This window comes from Mustela erminea, chromosome 2, assembly GCF_009829155.1.
Source record: "Mustela erminea isolate mMusErm1 chromosome 2, mMusErm1.Pri, whole genome shotgun sequence".
Lineage (NCBI taxonomy): Eukaryota > Metazoa > Chordata > Mammalia > Carnivora > Mustelidae > Mustela > Mustela erminea.
In genome coordinates this window covers 20,149,330-20,170,673 of record NC_045615.1, presented here as the reverse complement: position 1 = coordinate 20,170,673, position 21,344 = coordinate 20,149,330, and the positions used below count along the sequence as shown (strand labels likewise).

Below are 21,344 nucleotides of genomic sequence, written 5' to 3'. Positions count from 1 at the left end.
TGACCAATATGGTTGGCCTTTGTGATTCATTTTGCTGGATTCTTTATTGTTCCTTTGTTTTGATGCAGTGGCAATTGCTTAATTGTCATTTATTGGATCAGCGAGTATTTTTAAACTACGTTTTGTTTTTTATAACTTTATCTGATTATAAAAGTGGTATTTCCCCATTGTAGAAAGATTAGAAAGAATGAAAACAACTAGTAGTAACACCTCTGTGATTTTTAGTCCCTTTTTTCCTAAACATGTTTTACATATAGAATATTTAAAAAAGAAATATTTTAAAAAATTATGTATATATGCAAGTATACACATATATGCAAGTATACACTTGCATATATATCACGTATGTCCACACATACGTGATAATCTTTTTTCCCTTGTAACATTGTGTAATTATGATTTTCCATGTAATTTAATATATTTAATTTTTCTTCATGTATATAAAATTTACATTTTGTTTGCTTTTATGAACATAAATCAAAAGATACAAAGGTATATATGATGAAAAGTTTTTTTTTCTCCTCTCTGTCAGATATCTGGAGATAACCAGAAAGATAGTTTGTATCTTTCCAGAGATACTCTGTGTAAAACATATGTGCCCCCCTTTCAAGCTGTGTTGTTTGTACTGCTTGCCACCCTGTCTTGTTTTACTCAAAAAACCTGTCTTGGAGATTGTTTCATATCAACACATAAAGAACTCCTTGTTTCTTTTTGTATGCTGGAAAACATTCCATTTTATGAATGTGTCATGATATATTAGTCCTCATTGACAGACATTTAGATAATTTTCAAGGTCTCGCTATCACAAAAATGCTGCAAAGGATAACCTAAAAATTGTCCTTTTCTCCACATTTGGGAGAAAATGTGAAGGATTAATTCCTAGAAGGAGAACTGCTAAGTCAAATGTTATGTGCAGTGTAAGTTATGACAGATATTTGAAGTACCTAGAGGAGTGTTGGGTTCTTGGTACGTGTTTGTTGACTGAAGGAATGAATTGCCAGATTGCTGTCCCCAGGTTGTGCCAATTTATACTCCTACTGGTTAAGTAGGGAAGGGACCTTGTGTTACCACATGCTTGTCAACACAGTTTTAAGGTGGTTTTCACTAACTTGTAACAGTCTTGTTATACCTTAAGTTATTTAATTATTCATTCAGTTTTGGACTTTTAACTTGTTTCCTAATTTTTGCTGTTGTGATCAGTTTTGTACAAAATACTTATGACCACATTTTTTATCCTTAGAATAAGTACCCAGACATAGCACTTTGGGGTCCAAGACTGTGAGTCGTATTATAGTCCTTGATACATATTCCAAAGTTACTTTTCAGAAAAGTTATGCTGTTTTATATTCCTAGCTCAAGTATATGCAAATTCCTTAGTAACTACATTCTGGCTAATCATTTGTTATAGTTAAAAAATTAAAATATTAATATTTACTTGGTATTTATCAAATACATCTGAGTATATTTGAATGGGATTTGGTTTTGAAACTGCTGAGCATTCTTGAAACTGCTGGTGCTCATCTTTTCTCTGGGTGAAACTTTAAGAATTCTAATACAGTGTAAGGATGGCTCCTTTAGTCTTAGATCTGATCCGTGCACCTGGTGTGGCTTCTGGTCTACCCAGTGCTTTGCATTGGTCTGAAGTTAGACCCAGGTTGCTAGAAATTCCTTAGGTGTCATTAGAGATGTTTTGTGACCACACTGGCCCTGCTGTATGTCTTCATACAGGGAGATATGTAGTGGGAGCCGATGAGACCGATCCCTGAATGTGGTGATCAGAGTCAGCATTAACCTAGTATCTGTTAAACTGATGGGCTTCTGCTAACGTCTCTGAGGCTCAGGATTTCTTGAATTTCTTACTTGAACTAGGGGAGACATTCCAGTGCTTTGCTTATAACCGGTGAATCTCTGGCATCTTTGTGCTTTAATGACTTCTTGCATATTTTATAGGACTTTTTTTTAGAAAAATAGTACTTATTTTTATAGTATTTTTCTACTTCTTTCTGAATTTGTTTTATTTCAACTGAATAATGCTGTAACTCAAAGAAATTTAAATACAAGTGCTTGTTAATATGTACATATTTGAACCCCCAAATTTAACTCATTATCCTTTTCTAGTTGTGAGACATAGAGCACGTGCCTGTTTTGTTATGTTTATTGTGAATTTCTTCCATCTGGGACAGTAGAGTGGCATGATGGAAAAAGCAGACCCGAGTCTGCTAGCATACCAGAAATGAGTTTGATTCTGAGCTGCTCTGTATGGTGTCTCTCCACCTCAATTTCCTCCTCAGTCAAATCGGTTAATAGTATCTAGTGAGGCTGTCATGGTGATTACATGAGATAACATACATGAAGTGACACACTCAGAGCATGGCACATAGCCACTGTTCAGTAAGCATTAGCAAGGAAATCCAGGAAGTTGGTTTTGGGGGGAAAAGCCGTTTTGAATTATAGAATATTGTTGGGGAAAACATTATTAAAAATTACGATTTGTGTGTGGATTTGGTAATATCTTGCCAAGGTGAGGCCTTCTTAGAGATTAATCACATTTAATTAAAATGTGATAGGTCCTTAAGTAGTTATATACATGTTTGTTCATAGTGTCAACTCAGGTCTATATTAATGTAAAGGTACTTGGCTCAGTCTTGATCCAGAATTTTACAAATCTGAATTGTTGGGGTATATTATATATTCAGAAAAAATTAGAATCGTTCAGAAATTTTGTAGAAAAATACCTATTCCCCCCCCTTATAGTCTGTTATGCATATACTTAGGGGTAAAGATTTTAGCTCTGAAATAACTCCAAATTAAAAACTAATTTATTTGATGTTATTGTAGTATCCGTCTCTCCTCAGAAAAATAGTTTTCTTACCTTTGCTGTTTTGTGTCTTTTGTTTTTGCAGGAGCTGACCAGTGCTTTGGTGCATATAAAACTGCACCTTTTCATTCAGATCTTTACACTTGCATTCTTTCCAGCAACAATATGGCTTTTTCTCCAGCTTTTATCAATCACACCCATCAATGAATGGCTTTTAAAAGGGTACGTTTAAATATTTTGAAGGATCCACTTTTAATGAGGCATCTGTGGTGACTTTATTGTTTCGCGGCAACTATATACAAAAGGGCCTCTGTGTGGTCTTTTATGAGGAAATAAAACACTTGAAAAACTATTATCCTTTAAATGATAGTGTTTCTCAAGGAGATGCATCAAAGAATTTTATAGCAATATATATTTTTTTCTTATTTCAAAGGATTTTATTAGTAAATTTTTTTAAATTGTAATTTTGGTATTGTTAACATGCAGTGTGATATTAGTTTCAAGCGTACAATATAGTGATTGACAATTCTATATATTACTCAGTACTCATCAACGTAAGCGTGCTCTTAATGATAACACAATCTTAAAATACACCCTCATGTTTAATCCTAAGATTCTGGGATGGACGCTGTTCTGGGAATTTTAAAAAGCAGTGTTAGGAGAGAGATGGGAGAGAATAGAAAGATGTAGATATGCTGTCAGTTGGGTGCTTTAGTTTGTACATTCTGTATCTTACCGAATGTATACAGATAATAGGTGAATCTAATGCATGTCTTTTAAATGTATAGGAAAGAAAAATTATGTATAGGGAATAAACACTTTTTTACTTGTTCTGTGTTTGATATGATAGTTGAATTAACAATAGATTTTTATTAGACTCTTTTCTTCCATTAAAAATGCCATTTTATTAAAAAGATTTAATGAATTTAAAAAATTATTTGAAGTGATTTAAAACTAACCACATATTAGAAGCATGGTATAACAGTCTAATAGTTAAAGCGCTGAACTTAGAGCCCTGAGATCGCTTTCTGACCCTATCCCTGACTTGCTGTGTGATTTTGAAGAAGTCATGTAATAGATTTAAACCTCAATTTCCCTGCCTATAAATAATGAGGATAGTCACATTTTTACTGCCTACTTTGGTAATAGTGTGGAGGATCTCAATTGAGATCATTTATTCATCTGTTTAAGTCACTTGTTTTTTGCCACTGTGCACCAGGAATTATTATGGGTGTTGGGGAAACAATAGTGAAGAAAAATGGCAAAATGCCAGGTAGTTTTGCAGGTTGAGAAGACTTGGGTGTTATTGGCAATAACCAAGTAAGTGGATAATTAAGATAGAGATAAGTGATGGGAAGTATAACTGTGATAAGGTTGAAAGTGGTTGGGTGGGTGGGCCAGTGATTGATTTAGATGACAGAGTTCTAGGGATAGAATGTTCTAGGCAAAGGAAGAGAGAGACTGCACAAAGGCCGTAGGGCAGGAACAAGCCTGGTGTTTTCTAGGGTCAGGAAAGTGATGATGATGGCCAGAGCCTGGCGAAACAGAGGAAGAGTAATATGACTTGGAGTTGGAAAGATAGGCAGGGGTCAGGCCACACAGAATCTTGTAGGTCCATGATAAAAGCATTCAGATTTTATTTGCGTGTGACAGAAGGCTACTGGAGGGATTTAAATGAGGCACTGTCGTGGTCTGATTTATATGTTCAAATTATTGTCCTGGCTCCTGCATGGAGAATAGATAGTAGAGGGGCTGAGAGAAGGCTAGGAGAGCAGCTTGGAAGGCTCCTGTGGTAGGGTCACTGGGTAGTAGACAGAAATGGGTATTGGAGGATGTACTGTAAATGAGCGTTCTCAGGACCTGGAGAGGGATAGGATGTAGAGAGAGGAGGACAGGGAGGAATCAAGGAAGATTTCTGGGTTATAGGTCTGAGCCACTGGGTAATGGGGACATCCTTTTCTTAGCTGAAGAGAAACAGAGCAGGACAAGAAGGGAAAATTAAGATCACTGGTTTGGTCAGATTGAGTTTGAAAGAATGAGCTTAAAACTTTCACTAAAAAGCATAAAATTCCAAAGGACTATGATGACATCATTTTAGAGCAGCAATGTATGATGGATTTTGAGAACCAATCATTACTGAGTGTTTCCCATGTAAAAGGCACTCAAAGAATAGGAAGATATTAACTCATTTTTCTTGTATTCAGGGAATGTCCAGGGTAGATGGATGTGTGGGAGATATAAATATAAAATAGTAACCAACTACCGTGCTGTGCCAGTGGGATAGCATGTGATTTGTTAGAAAAGTAGTATAATGATTTAAAGGATAAGAGGTTCAGCAAAAAGTTGTGTATTCCTAAAATAGATAGTTAAAAAATAAGGCATTAGGGGGAGGCAAGGATAAGAAATTTCCTCACAGCCACATTGCAGAAGGCCTGAAATACTGGACTGAGAAGATAGGGCTTGCATCTGTAGATGATGGGGAGTTCTTAAATACATTCAACAAGAGAACAATATGCTAAAAAGTGGTCATTAAGAAAGATTTCTGATACCATTGTACTGGGTATGTTATTAGTAGAGTAGGGTTTACAATCTCAGGAAGCTAAGATACAATTCTCACCCCAGGATATGAAGCTTAAAGAAGTACACACTTGGCCTAATTAACTTAGGGAAAGCTCTTTCTAGCCCACTTTTTCTCTGTTCCCCTCCCCAGTTTGAGAGCACGCAATATGTTAACTTCAGGGAGTTACAGACTCCTACCCGTTTAACTCATTGAAATAAATAAAGATTCTGAACATATCCTTCTTACTTTGCTACGTGAAGGGAGAGAGTGAAGGTAGAGAGACCATTCATTTACACAAGTCCAGACGTGGCAAAAAGCATCTGAGGGGGAATGCTGGCAGCAGTCATGGAGAAGAATGCAAAGTTTATTGTGGTAATAAATTGATTTATGAGGAGCAAGTGGAGCCACATATAACTCCAAAGTTTCAAATTGGATATTAGGAAAAAAAAAAAAAAACAACACCAGAGGTATCCCGTTGATAGAAATAAGTAAATTCAGAGGTGAAATGGATTTTTTAGAAAATATTAGACATGTTTAGTTTGAGGGGGCAATCACGGGCAGCTACAAATTTGGGAATGTTGGTTGGGGCTAAAAATGTAATGGCAACAGTATTCATTTTGCTGTTACTTATTTACATTTGTGTATTGAATATCATTGGAGGTAGGAATATCCCTTGTGTAGTATCCTAACTATAGAACACATATGTAACATGTATTCGATAAATAGTTAAGGGTTTATTTTATTTATTTATTTATAAGACAGGAAAGGCAGAGAGGCTAGAATAGTTGGGCTAGATAAGTCTTTGTCCCGGATTCCAGAATAAAAATTTAATACTTGGTAGGTAGCTTTGTGAATTTGGACAAGTTATTTAACTTCTCTTTTAACTTCAGTTTTCAGGAAAATGAGAATAAAAATAGAATGTATCTTAAACACTTGTGAGGAAGAAGTGAGTAAAGTATCTAGAATAGTATTTACTATAAATGGTAAATGCTTAGTAAGTATCATTGATGATTATAGTGATGATCATGAGAAAGGCTCAGAGATTGGGAACTGATAATAAGACAGACAGTTTAAGCATCACTTGGGAAGACAGACTCTAAAACAAGACTTAGATTGGACTGGAAATTCTTTAAAGGTGTTTTCTCATGTTTTTAGTCAAAATGAATTAAAGCTTTTCTTTTTCTTTTTTCAAATTCATTGCATAAATTTTAAACGATACATTCTTACACAAGCAAGTAGAGGTCATCTGTAATCCTAAAGTCAGGCACTCTGTGTCCTCTGTTCCCTATATGATCTTTCTACTTTTACTCAGGCCAGCTACTCGCTATGTCTAGAATGTATATTCAGTCTATGTGGAAAGTGTGTCCATGCTTTGGGTGATAAGTAATGTTTTGTAACTTTAGTATTTAGATTTACTACTTATAGTTTCATTTGCTTGTTATGCAATGTGTTTTCTATCCTAAACTAAGAGAATTATGATCTGGGGAGTATACGCATAATTTAATAAAACCAAATTTAGAGTAGGTACTAGAATTTACCACAATTTAAATCCAAAAAGTATATGATCATGTCATGCTTGTTCTTCAATGATGTTACAGCAACATGAACTTTTTTTTATGAGCTGAAAGTTTGAGAATTGCTATTTATGATAGAAAAAAGCCTTATAACTGCATTTTCTTTTATTTTCCAGTTTGCAGACAGTAGGTTGCATGCCTCCCCCTGTGTCTTCTGCAGTGATTTTAACCAAAGCAGTTGGTGGAAATGAGGTGAGTTATAGGGCTAACTTTATTTAAACATAAGTAGGTGCCTTACTTTTATTTTATATTTTATTTTATTTTTAAATTTTATTTAATTTATGATGAAGAAGTCATGTCACAGAAAATGCATAACTGTAGCAGCTTATGAAAGAAGTGTAGGTATATTCATTAATTCAGATGATGCTTAAATTAATGCTGAAGAGTGGAAGTTAGTATTTCAAAGAGAGGGAGGAAGAGAGGTAAATCAAATAGAGATGGTGATTTTTCTACCTCAGTGGGAAATTGGGAGACAGAAGACAAGGAATCCAAGGAAAGGTTCTTTTCATCCAAGGGTGATGAGCTGAGAATACCTCCATGGCCATTCCTTAGTTATCAAAAAAATTACAGCAAACTAAATTTTGGAGAAAGTGTCAAAATACATTTAATGACAAGTAAGGATTATATAAGAAGGAAAAATGAGGCAAGGTTTCTTTCTTTCTTTCTGTCTTTCTTTCTTTCTTTCTTTTTAATTTATTTATCTATTTATGTTAGGGGGAGAGAGTACGTGGGAGGTCAGGGTGGGGGCAGGCAGACGGAGAGAGAATTCAAGCGGAGTCCTCCATGCTGAGCCGGAGCCTGATGTGGGGCTCCATCTCATGACCCTGAAATCATGACCTGAACAAAACCAAGAGTTGGTGGCTGTACCACTGAGGCGCCCTGAGACAACGTTTCTGAGATATTCAGCAGCTTGGGGGACTGTGGCAGAATGCTTGCATATTGGGACAACAGTTGTCCATTTCAGGACTGGCTGAAAGGCATGGCAACTTCATACTGAGGGACTCTGCTTCGTGATAACTTATTCCACTTACAGTTTCTCATTCAGAAAAGAATACTATTCAAGAAGAGAGGATATAAGGGGTTCCTACTTCAAAAAAAAAAAAAGGATGTTTTTACTTCTATTCATTCTAGGATTTTCCTTTCTTAGCATTTGTTTTTACTTTCATCCTCTTTATTTATTCTGAAAATATTTATCAAGTACCTCCTATATTCTTTTTAGAAATAGGTTTATTGAAGTATTGTGGACATACAATAAACCGCATAAACGATTTAATGTTTTGACATGTATACCTGTGATGCAGTGATCACAGTCAAGATAACATATTCATCACCCTCAAGACCTCTCGTGTTCCTTGGTAATCCCTCCTTCCTGCCTTTCTGAGTGTCCCTCTTCCTCAGGCAACCACTGATCTGCTTTCTGTCATTGTAGATTAGTTTGTATTTTCTAGTTTTATATACTGGAATTAACAGTGTGTGTGTGTGTGTGTGTACGCTTTTCTGGCTTTTTATATTCACCATGATTATTTTGAGATTCATCTATGTTTCAGTCCTTTTTATTACCGAGTATTTTTTTTTTTTATGGGTATACCATAATTTGTTTATCCTTTCACCTGTTGATGGACATTTGGGCATTTTGCACTTTGGGGCTGTGAACATTTGTCTGTGAAACTTTTAAGTGAATGTGTATTTTCATTTCTCCTGAGAATACTTAGGAGTGGAATGTTTACATCATCTGGAGGTGTATGGTTTAATATCTTTCAAACAAGGGAAGAATCACCAATACATAGTTCTAAGTCATATCTCAGTAGCTTCTGAAGTAGACCATTTCTATCAATAAACACTCTTCTTTGACCACAGGTGTATATTTAACTTTTTAAAAAATTGCCATGCCACTTTCCCACATGGTTGTACCATTTTATGTTTCAAACAGTGCTCCATATATTGTCAGTCTTTTTAATGTAGCCATTCTAATGTATATCTAGAGGTATCTCATTGTGGTTTTAATTTATGTTTCCCAGCTACTAATAATGGTGAGCATTATTATCTTTTCATGTCTTCTATACATGTCTTCTTTGGTAAAATATCAAATCCTTTGGCCCCCTTTTTTTAAACTAAGTGGTTTGTTTTCTTATTGATTAACTTTTTGAGTTATATTCTGATACAAGTCCTTCCTAGATATATGCTTTATAAATATTTTTTACCAGTCTGTAGCTTGTCTTCATTTTCTTACTTGTATCTTTTGAAGAGTGGGATGCTTCTAATGAAGGCAGTAAATGTGGTTGGATTCTGGATGTATTTTGAAGGCAGAGGATATGCTGATGAATTGAATGTGGGATATGAGAGAAAGAGAGAGGTCATGAATGACTCTAGGCCTTTTGACTGAGTAGGTGAAGAATGAGATTGCAGAGGGTTTTTATCATGAATGGATGTACTTTGTAAAATGCTTTTTCTGCATCTTTCTTGTAAAATGCTTTTTTGGCAAATATTGAGCCACCCTTCTGTCACAGGAATAAATCCCACTTGATCATGGTGTATGATTTAAAAAAAAAAAATATTGTTGGATTCAGTTTGCCAATATGTTGTTGAGGATTTTTGCGTCTATATTCATGAGGGATATTGGCTTGTATTTCTCCTTTTTTTATAGTGCCTTTTTGTGGTTTGGGTATAGGGTAATGCTGACTTCATAGAATGAATTTAAAAGTTTTCCTTCCTCTTGTATTTTTTGGAATAGTTTGGGAGGAATGGGTACTAACTCTTCTTTAAATATTTGGTAGAATTTGCCTGTGAAACTGCCTGGTCCTAGAATTTGTTTTTTGAGAGTTTTTTGATTACTGATTCAATTTCATTGCTGGTAATTGGTCTGTTCAAATTTACTGTTTCTCTATGCTTCAGTATTGGTAGGTTTTATGTTTGTAAGAATTTATCCATTTCTTCTAAGTTGTCCAATTTGTTGACATATAGGTTTTCTTAATATATTCTGTTACAAATATGGGTATTTCTGTGGTGTTGGTTGTTATTTCTCTTCTTCCATTAGTAATTTTGTTTATTTGAATATTTTTTTTTAATGAGTCTTGCTACAGGTTTATCAATTTAGTTACTCTTTTCAAAGAACCAGTTCTTGGTTTCATTGTTTTTTTTTTTTTTTTTAAATCAAAGGGTGTTTAAAGCAAAAATTGGATGAGATAACTTGCAGAGTGAGCATAGTTAGAAAAGAGATGAAGTTCAAGGACTGAGCTCTGGGACCCTTCAACATTAAGAGGTCAGAATGAGTAGTAGCCAGCAAAGGCACCAGAGAAGATTAGACAGAAGGAAAAACAAGAGTGTGGTATCCTGGAACCAGGTGAAGAAAAGTGTTGGAAGGAGGAGAGTCTGATCAGCCATGTCAAATCTGCTGATATAACTTGTGTAAGATGAATTCTGAGAATTGAACATTGAGTAAATGTGGAAGTTATTGGTAACTTCGACCAGAGTGGTTTTGTGGAGTGTAAGGGCAAAAGCTTGTTTGGAATGGGCTCAAGGAAGAATAAGAAGAGAGGAGTTAGAGACAGAAATTATACACAACTGTTTTGAGGTCCTTTGTTACAAAAGGCAAGAGAGAAATGAGGCTATATTTTAGGAGGGATATGAGGTCAAGAATTCTTAAATTGCAGAAGTGACAATGTATTTTGGTTTTGTTTTTTTAAGATTTATTTATTTTAGAGAGAGAGAGAGCATGAGCTGGAGGGGCAGAGGGAGAGGGAGAGAGAATCTCAAGCTGACTCCCCACTGAGTGCTTAGTGGGACTCAGTCTCCTGACCCTGAGATCACAACCCAATCTGAAACCTAGAGTAGGAAGCTTAACTGACGTGTGCCATTCAGGTGCCCCAGAAATGATAGTATGTTTCTATTATGATGGGGATTATATAGTTGAGAGGAAGTTGTTAATTAAGAGAGTGCTGAAGTAATTTATTTGGTCAAGTGGAAGAGAAGGGTTTGGGGTTCCATGAGCTTCAGTAGGAGCTTGGGTGGTTTATTGAGGATAAAGAGAGAAAATAGAATGTGTGGATAGAGATCCATGAAGATGGGCACCCCAAAGGGTGCCCTTTGGAGTTTCTAATGACTTTTTATTTCTTAGCTCTCTTCTCATTTTCTTTGTTGTCTTCTGATTTTCACTTTCTTCTCAGCAGCTTAGAGGGATGATGGAGTAGATGGTATTAATGTTTGAGATGAGAGGATAAAATGTACGATTGCCATCTAGGAGAGTGAATTAACTGGAGAGTATGGGAGCTTTGCTGGAAGCACGAAGGATCCAGCGGAGACTCGTGGTCCTGCATTGCAAATGAAGCCAGGCATCATGGTTGTGTGTTTTCTCTTCAGTTTCTTGGTGTAGAAATGGAATTGGCAGAGAGTTGAATTTAACTGGTGTTTCATTATGATGGGTAGTTCTTTTCAGTTGCCACATAATTAGTGAGCTAGAGGAGTTAACAGGAGTCTTAGACTAGTCCTTGCCATGATTATCTTTCTTCCCCCTTGAAAGAATTTGAGAGAAGGGTCTGTTTTGGTGTATCTGAGACCAGTGGTAATTGACTTAAAGGTGTCATTTATCTCTTTCTCTCTGATGTGATTCCCTTAAGAGCTTTACAACTAAACAACCTTTTTGTTCTCAGATGACTTTTTGGCAGAAGTTCAAAGTTCACTCATTTTCTTGACATTAACATATAGCATTGGAAATTATATTTACATGTTTATTCCCCAGTAGATATTTAAATAATTTACATTAATGTTACATGTTAATAATGTTGAATTTATGAATATTTCATTTGTTTTCTGATATCATTGGTCTAGTTTGTTAAATGATTATATTGTGCAACTTAATCATTATCAAGCATTTTTGTAGTCTTGGGGATTAAGTTACAGTTTTTCATAGATATTGAAAATTGAGCTTGCAAAGTCCAGTTGGGTCATATCTTCTGATATAAAATGAATAAACTTTTTAAATATTTACATCAGATTGTGGAAGAGAGTGTCTGCAAGTAAGGATATTAGATGATTTTAAGTTGAATTTTTTTTGAAGTAATGTTATAAGGTAACTGAACATAAGCTTTTGCTAAAGTAAATGTAAAGGGAGATTAATCTTTTGTACAATGTATTGGAAATAATCTAATCGAAGGCTGCTTTGTACATAGCTGCATGTAAATGAAAAAAGGTCCACAAGCAGAGTCCTCTGACAGGTACCATTAGGAAAAGGTTTTGATTCTACTTCTCTGTGATTCTCTGCTCTGCCTTGCACATAGCTGACTTACACCCTCATGGATTTCAACATGCTAGGAAAATGGCTGGGCACCCTTACGTGTCACACTGTCCTTTGAAACTGACTGTTCTCCGCAGTGGTTGTAACATGTAAAAAAACTCTTGTCCTTCTAGATTTTGTGTCATTAAACTTGTTCCGTTTAGCTTGTGCTCTCAAATATTTCTATATACATATTTAGTATAAATACACATGTTTAGGATATGTTCTCCTGAATTAAAGGAAATGTGAGATTATGTAGCATATTTATATTAATGATTTGGGGAATGTATGCAGATCTAAGAGTGTTATTTGAAATGATTTCTTTTTACTTTGCAAAGTTGTTCTATAACATAGAAGAAGGTTTTTTTGTTGTTGTTGTTACTTACACACCTTTTATTTGAAATGCTTTTTCCATAAAACTGTTGGTTACCGAAAGGTTTTGTCATGAATTCAAAGTTACTGCATTCCTAAGCTCACAGCTTGCACTTTGGCAAGAAATAGCCTTATTACTTGTTAAAGTAAAAAAAAAAAAATTTGTTTTTATAAGTTAGATTGCTTTTGTGGCATTGAGCCAACCAGAGTTTATAATTATATTTAGCATGAAAGGAAGTAAATGTATGTGCATAGCAGTGCATATATGCTAGAATGCTAGCATATCCTTTAGGTATTAAAATGAGACTGTTTAAGGGCATAGTTGACTGACAGTCTTATTTTGTGGCTTTTAAATTTTAAACTACTTTCATTTAAATATTAGAAACACAGCTTGGTTCTTTTTTTGTGATCATTATTTATTCATTCCAGCGTTTTAAATGCAACTTTTCAAAACTGGAAGATTATAGGGTGTGCTGTTGACATGGTTCGACTGGTGGTTATGTGGTAGTGTGTGTGTTTGTGTATGCATGTGTGCATGTGGGCACGCCTGTGTGTGTGTGTGCACATGTGATTTTAGTTCCTTTTTTAAATAATAGAAAAAGTAGTAAGACTTGGTAAACCCTAATACATTGCCAAATATAGGGAAGTGATAGGTCAACATGTTTTCTATTTTATTCTAACATGGGAGACATGAGATAAACACTTATGCTTTGTTTAACTCTGTATACATTTGTTTGGTTTAAATTTATGTTCCAAAAGTAAAGTTCTGTAGTAAAAGATGCGATTTACCTCCCTCCCCCATCAAAAGCTTCACAAATGTTAAAAACCTTATGGGACTTGTTAAAGGAACCATTGTATTTTTAAATTCAAGGAATTTCTGCCTTGTAGTAAATACCAGAGGGATTGTGAAAGAAGTTTTCCTTTAAGAAATCGGTACCTTATTTTTCCAAGTTTCGAGAGACTTATGTGGTTTCCATGCTTTTGTTACAGAGGTATTTCATTTCTCTCTCACTTACACTGCTGTTTCATGAAAAAAGCTAGAAATGCAGGGTTTGGGAAAAATTGACACTATATCCCTTTGCTTCAGTGTTTCTTCTTTTGCAAGCTGAGAAAGGGAAGGATGCAGCTAATAGCCAGTGCCTAAAAATAATGAAGTAAATACCGAGGTCTTGGTTCCTGAGTAAAGTTACAAAGCTGTATGACTTTGTAAAATTTTGTAAGTCTGAGAGAAATATAATTAATGATTTCTGCCTTCAAATATCTGAAAGAAAAAATAAAAAGAAAAACATTAAGAATCATAATAAATAAAAGTCAGGGCAGGGTAGGAAGGAGTTTCCAGTCAGGTCTCATAGTGTTTTATGCTAAACTCTATTTCATCTGTTTTTAAGGCCAAACCTGGTAGTTTGATCTATGAAAATAAGGCACCTCCACCACTAAAAGCATTGTCCTGATTACATGCATGTAATTTATGTTGGTTTGTTTATTTTTTGTTTCTCAAGGTGAATCCCATAGGTCACCCGTACCAGCATTATGGTTGGGTGATCAGGGTCGGGGGTCCAGGGGACCTTAGATCTATTGAATTAGAATGTGTGGTAGATCATCCTCAGGATTCTCCTTTTAAAAATTATGAATTATGTCTACAAAAGGTGTGTAAAACATGTATACAGCTTAAAGCATAATAAACTCTCTTGTGTTCGTTCACCATCTAGTTTTAGAAATAGAATGTAATACTCAACCAGAAGTTAAGCTCCCACCTTATGTAGACACTGTCTTCTACCACAGGGAATAAAAAAGAGAATGAGACCTGCGTTCAAAAGCTACATTGAGTGTGATATTACACTATTCAGAACCTCTGTTTTATTGTGGCTTCATATTGGCCCATTTTTATCAAATTATTGTTTTCCTTTTTTAGTATGGAAAAAACCCTAAAATGCACCCCAAGTGAGTTGAGCCCCACTTCCCCATGTCAGACAGCTAGAACTTCAGCTTAGGAATCTGGACTGTGGGGCGCTCAGTTGGTTAAGCGACTGACTTTGGCTCAGGTCATGATCCTGGGGTCCTGGGATCTAGCTGCATATTGGGCTTTCCCTGCTCTGCAGGGAGCCTGCTTCTCCCTCTCTGCCTGCCACTCTCCGTGCTTGTGTTCTCTCTCTCCCTCTGTCAAAAAAGAAATAAAATCTTAAAAAAAAAAAAAAAAAAAAAGGAATCTGGACCATGTTTGCTTCTCGTAGGCAAAAGGCTGTTCCCTTGCCAAGTCTCGGGTTCAGAGGGCGTGCTCCTTTCAATGTAAACATATTTAGTTGGCATTTTTGTTATATTTTAATTAGCAGAAGAACCCTTTGCTAGTCAGGTAGAATTCCAAATACATTTCAAAGAAAAGTTCTGCTTTCAGGTATAGCAGAAAGGTAATTAAGTTAAGAAGTGTGTGTGTGTGCGCGTGTGTGTGCGTGTGCGTGCGTGTGTGTGTGTGTGTGTGTGTGTGTTTAATTTCATCAATGGGACTATTGCCCAAATCTCTTCAAAGAAAATTTAAGAATGTCTCCTGAGCAAAGAAAATTCTTACATGTGGTGAACTCTTTAAGTCATAGACGAAGGTCATGACAGTCTGAGTGTATTTAAAAAAGGTTTTCTATCTGCTTGGAAAGCAAATGAAGCACTCATTACTAACTTTAAAATTATAGCTATGAGAAGATCTTTGCTAGAGGTGAAAGATCAAGATCATCACAGTCCAAATGGAGACAGAAAGTTCAGTTTCTGGCTTATCAGGCAGGCATGAAACATTTCAGGGTTATTTTGCATTATCAGTGGGGAGTTGATCTTGCTAATCCAATGCATGAAGATAAGATTCATTGAAACATTTATAAAGGCATTTTGAGTAGATCTGATCAGCAGAGAGCAGACTTGAAGTGAGAAGGAAATCTGACCTGTCAGTCACTGTCTCAGCTTCCCAAATCACTTGGCTTTTCTGTGCCTTGCCTTTCTCTTCTGTTAAATGGGGTCCATTACTACTTTTGCTTACAGTGGAAGTTTAATGGCCTCATGGAGAAATCTCGTATCTGAAAAAGGCTGTCTGTGTTGAGCCCTCTTGCTAGCTGGCATATGGGCACATATTTCCCTCTTGGGCTCTCTGGGAAATGGTGTCTTGTCTTCCTCTCTGCCAGCTGGAAGAACAGAATAGCAGTGGCTACAATAGCAGCAGAGAAATTGCATGTCCCTACCCTTCTTCTGTATCTACCTTTTAACATGATTCTCATCTTCTGGATGGGCTTAGCGTTCTTCAGAAGCCCTACAAAGAGTTGCCTGTATTTGTATTAAGCTGCAGTAAAACTTGTTTGAAACATACCTAGATTTCTCAAGAATTCTGTGTGTAACTTAGAATACTCTCATTTAACCCCCTAATTCCTCTCCAGTTATCTTCCATTCATACCCCCCTAACCAAAAGGACCCCCTTCATGATTGGCAGTGGTCTGTGTTCACCAAATTTAGTGGCTCATTCTCAGTTTTCATCCTCCTTGACTTAGCTGTAGACTTTGACACCACGCCCGATTGCCTCTTGTATCTTTTTGCTTCCCTGACACTCTTCTCTCCTAATTCTCTTCCTCCTGTCTCTCTTCATTCCTTTTTTTCCTGTCTGTCTCCTTTTCCATCCCAATGGAAATGTCTTCCAGGGACCTGGTCTTCAGACTCCTTGTTTGGCATTGCCAGATTCCCGTTTCTGGGCCCTTCTCTCTGTAGCTGAAGTCTTTTGATCCCTACCTTTCAGTCTATCTCTGCCTCAGCCATAAGGACCAGTCCTGATTGTGGGTGAGAAGTATTTAAACAACGCCAGCCTAATGAACACGCTGTGGCTAACATCACCACCTGTGCTGCTAGGCCATCTGACCTTTAGCAAAGGACATATTTGCTGAGCAATCAAAGCAGATGTTTGATTCCTGGTTTTACCATTACTTACCTAGTGGTCTGATTGGTCACCAGGTAAGCCCTGGACCTCTCTGAGCCTTTGATTTCCTCACCTGAGTAACAGTAGTATTTGCATCCCTAGTTCATTGGATTGCTTTCAAGGATCTTATGAAATTGAATGCAGAAGTACCTATAAATGCTCAGGAACATATCAAGCAAGCATCAGCATCATCTTTGTAGAGATCTGCATTGATGAAATCACCTTGTTATCATTGCTTTTTCAAGAATTTGATCTTCTGAATTTACTCATTCACTCACTTCATTCATTTGAAACTATGTGTTGAGTGCTTGCTATAGCTTGCTATATATAGTACATTCACAGAATTGTCAGTTTATCAAGTGATATAAAGCATAAATAGTAAATTGCAATATAAGATAGCTAGTGTTTAAATAAATTTAATAAGCTGGATAATCCCAGTTTACTTGTTTGTATTAGTTTATAGTATAGATCTTCAATATTTTTGTATAAATATTTCTTACCGTAACCTGAAATGTTAGTCAGATATTCAAGCTTACCTTCTGGGAATGAAAGGTCATGGGGAAACATTAGTAGTAGAAAAGTTGCTTTGGGAATTTAGAATCAGATAAAGGGCATTGAACAGATTTGTAGGATGTTTCCTCTAAACTGTAAAGCTTGGAAGACCACCTGGTTCCATTCTAGCCAAGAAACCAACCAACCACAAGAACAATCAGGTTACCATGTCCCCCTTTGAACATTCCTTCATAAACACTGAAAATTTGTTATCTAATTCTTTTTCAATATCAGAATGTCTGCATATATTAGGACCCACATAAAACATTTCCAGTAATTTGGCTTATTTCAATTAATTACATTTTATATGTCAAACTTCCTTTTTAGGGAGGTACTCTGGGTTCATTAGTGATCTTGAGGAGACACTAGTTTAAACAACACACTTACAGTGTTTTTCTTCGCTAACCTAATTTGATTAATATCATATTTCTGTATTTATTATAGAGAATTTGATTATTTTTACCTTTATTTTCAAATTCTGGGCGTGTACCTTTTTTAGGTTCTGTGGCTTAACTGTACATTGACTGTATACCATTTCCTCATGTATTTGTATATCTTTATAAAGTTGTTACTATACTCTCAGTAATTTGTTGAACCAAAGAGTTACAGAAATACGAATAAATTGGATGTGAGAAGACTTAGTTTCTTCCCTAACTAGCTCTGTGGTCTTGGGTATTTTCTTTTTTAGCTTTTTAATTGTGTGTAGATAGGGCTGCTTTATTTATTTATTTATTTATTTATCTTTCTCCAAGTTTTAATTTAAATTCCAGTTAGTTAGCATGCAGTATAATATTAGTTTCAGGAGCAGGGTTGGTTTATTTTGTTTTTAAATTTTTATTTATTTATTTTTTAAGGATTTTATTTTATTTTATTTTAAAGATTTTATTTATTTATTTGTCAGAGAGAGAGAGCGAGAGTGAGCACAGGCAGACAGAGTGGCAGGCAGAGTCAGAGGGAGAAGCAGGCTCCCTGCGGAGCAAGGAGCCCGATGTGGGACTCGATCCCAGGATGCTGGGATCATGACCTGAGCTGGAGGCAGCCGCTCAACCAAATGAGCCACCCAGGCATCCCAGAATTTTATTTTTAAGTAATCTCTATACCCAACATGCGGCTGGAACCTACAACAGTGAGGTCAAGAGTCACACACTCCACTGACCGACTGAGCCAGCCAGGTGCCCCAACAGGGTTGTTTTAGATGAAAATACTTTGGGGGAAAAAAACCGACCTGTATATTTGATTTACTTACCTATTTTTAAATTGAAGTACAGTTGGCATACAATGTTACATTAGTTTCAGGTACACAGCATAGTGATTTGACAAATCTATATGTTATGCTTATGCTCACCACAAGTGTAGTTACCATCTGTCATCACACAACACTATTACGAGACATTGCTTGTATTCCTGTTCCGTGCCTTTTCATCCCAGTTGCTTATTCATTCCTTGACTAGAATCCAAGCCTATACCTCCCACTCCCCTTCACCCATTTTGCCCATCCTGTCACCCTCCCTTCTGGCAGCCATCAGTTTGCTGTCTGTGTTTATGTTAAGAGGATATGGGAAGCTGTTTGCTTCTTGGTGAAATATGATCAACTTTATTGCATTAATTGTAGATCTTTATGTTTTCTCAACTTCCCCTATGAGATTATATGCTTCATAAAAAAGGATTATATTGTGTACATGTATCTTTCATTTGGAGGTTTTCAGCATCGATCAGACTAAAGGAATCAAGCTTAATTTTTACTGCATTGCTACAAACTTTGAAAATGATCCCTTTAAACTTACATTATGAAGACATCAGATTGTGTCTCCCAGGTACCTAATGAAACATCCTGCTTAGTGCAATAAGATTTTTCAAGCAGGTTATTCATGACCAAGAACACTTGGATCCAAACTAATGGTCTGAATATATTGAGTGGGACTGAGCTGCATTCTAATCAAATGAAGAGATACTGGATTTGCAGAGCCCTCTAAATGAGTGATTTTCATTTTTTTTTTTCACAGCCCACAGATAGAAATTGAAGAGTTCCCTAAGTATAGTAACTCTGTTGTGTAATTCACTCTCTCTCATCCTCTTCCTTTGCCCCTCCCCTCCACCTTTCTCCATTCCTTCCCTTCCTTTTCCTTTTCTCTCTTCCATTCTAGAAAGAAAATGCCAAGCAGTATTCACTAAATTGATTTTGTGAACTACAGTTTGAAAAATGTTTTCCTAAACTGTAGTGGAAACCTACCATCCATATTTCCTCTTGAGTTAGCTCTTCTGATCCTCTAGACAAACTTATTGGCCTTTGATCTGTTTGCAGGGGGGTTCCTGGCCATCTGTCATTTGTAGATGTCTCCTTTGCTGTTGGCCCTCAGACCACTTTGGGAACTTTGTGTTCCTGATCAGTTCTCCTGCTGTTTGTGGTCAGCTCATTCAAGCAGTCTGCTCCTGCTGTACAGATCTCTTCATCCTCCATGTCTGCCATATGAAGTTCTGCTTATCTGTCAAGGTCTAAGTTAAATACCACTTCTTTTCTAGAAGCCTTTACAGATGCTCAGTCAGAACTGTTATTTCCTGCCTTCCGTTATACTTCTTTTGTGCCTCCGTCATGACACGTACTGTTTATTAGATGTTTTTGCTTGTATTTGGCTAATACATTTTTGAAATTTCTTTTCAGGAACTCCTTTTCTCTGATCTTTTTAATACTGTACAAGGGTATCCATAATAAAAATGACAAAGGGGGATTTGGGGCCTTTCATCCTAGTCATATAATGGTCCCAACAGAGTTGTTCAGAACAACGATGAAGTTACTTACCTGACAGTAATTTCCATAAGTTTGTGTTCTCAATCTCTCCTTCAAGGATATTTTTATGTACTTACTGTGCTAGAATAAAGTGGGATAGACTGGAACAATATTCTGTCTAGATTAGACATATTTTCTCATTCATGCAAATACATTTTATTTATTTGTATATTTACCTATTTAACAATACATGTAATATTTATTGGCCATTATTTCTGTGTCAAAGTCTAAGTTCTTTTTGGGGGGTGGGTGGGGACTATTTATTTTTTAAATATTTATTTATTTAGTTCAGTTAGCCACTGTATAATAGTCCATGATGTAGTGTTTGGTGATTCATTAGTTAAGTATAACACCCACTGCTTATCACAGCATAGGCCCTCCTCAATACCCATCACCCTGTTACCCCCTACCCCCACCCTACTCACCAGTGAAACCCCCAGATTGTTTCTCAGTGTCCTCAGTCTCTCATGATTCATCTCCCTCTCTGATTTCTCCCCCTTTGGATTTCACCCCCTTCCCTTATGGTTGTCCACGCTATTGTTTATGTTCCGTGTAAGAGTGAAACCAAATGATAATTGTCTTTCTCTGTTTGACTTACTTCACTTAATATATCCTCTCCAGTTCCATCCATGTCAATGCGAATGGTGGGTAGTCAGCATTTCTGATGGCTGAATAATACTCCATTGTATATTTGTACCATACCTACCTTATCCATTTGTCTATTAAAGGGCGTCTCTTCTCCTTCCACAGTTTGGCTATTGTGAACATTGCCGCTAGAAACATTGGGGTGTACGTGCCCCTTTTTTTCACTATGTCTGTATCTTTGGGTAGTGCAATTGCTGGGTCATGGGGTAGCTCTATTCTTAACATCTTGAGGATCCTCCATGCTGTTTTCCAGAGTGGCTGTAGTTAAGAGACTTACTGTGGAAAGTTTTCAATTGATGCTCTGTAGTGTTGCTTATTTAATGATGCTCAGACATTGACTCTAAGACAGTGTTATTACAAAGTTCCAGTCTAATTACAATTACATTAAGTTCACACTGTTTTGAAAATGGTACATGTTCTCAAATAGTATCATGATAGTTTAATTCTGGAATACAGTCTGAGAAATTAACTATAGGAAGTAAAGCATATTTATATATTTATACATACTCATATTTTTAAAATGCATATTGAGTTAGCCTGTGAAAAACACTTTTGAATTTTTGTGGCTCTCCTTATCAGGGACAAGAGGGAATAATATGCCTTAATTCTCATTTGAGTTTACATTAAGTCCTTATCAAAATAAGCCACTGTAAATACTCATTACACTTGTGCTTTGCCTTTGTGGGCATGCATTTATTCTTTTTGTTCTTCCAAGGTGTGATACTTCCTGTTCCTGAGTAGTTTTACTTACCAGCTATTCTGCTATATGTTTGCACACTTGCCTTCAAAAAGGTGGGGTGCAGGGGTGACTGGTTGGCTCAGTCGGTTA

At 36.3% G+C, this 21,344-nt stretch overlaps 1 protein-coding gene across 12 annotated transcripts in view; it reads left to right on the top strand.

Moving 5' to 3' along the window:
* SLC10A7 (solute carrier family 10 member 7) overlaps window positions 1-21,344 on the top strand; it is a 256,897-nt gene that overhangs the window by 10,436 nt on the left and 225,117 nt on the right. For 11 of the 12 annotated variants that reach the window (XM_032332448.1, XM_032332450.1, XM_032332446.1 and 8 more), the window contains exons 3-4: window positions 2,904-3,040; window positions 7,069-7,144. In XM_032332448.1, coding sequence (XP_032188339.1) covers window positions 2,904-3,040; window positions 7,069-7,144 — 213 coding nt within the window. Of the gene's footprint in view, window positions 1-2,903; window positions 3,041-7,068; window positions 7,145-21,344 lie in introns of those variants that run through there. The other variant, XM_032332458.1, reaches the window with a different exon arrangement.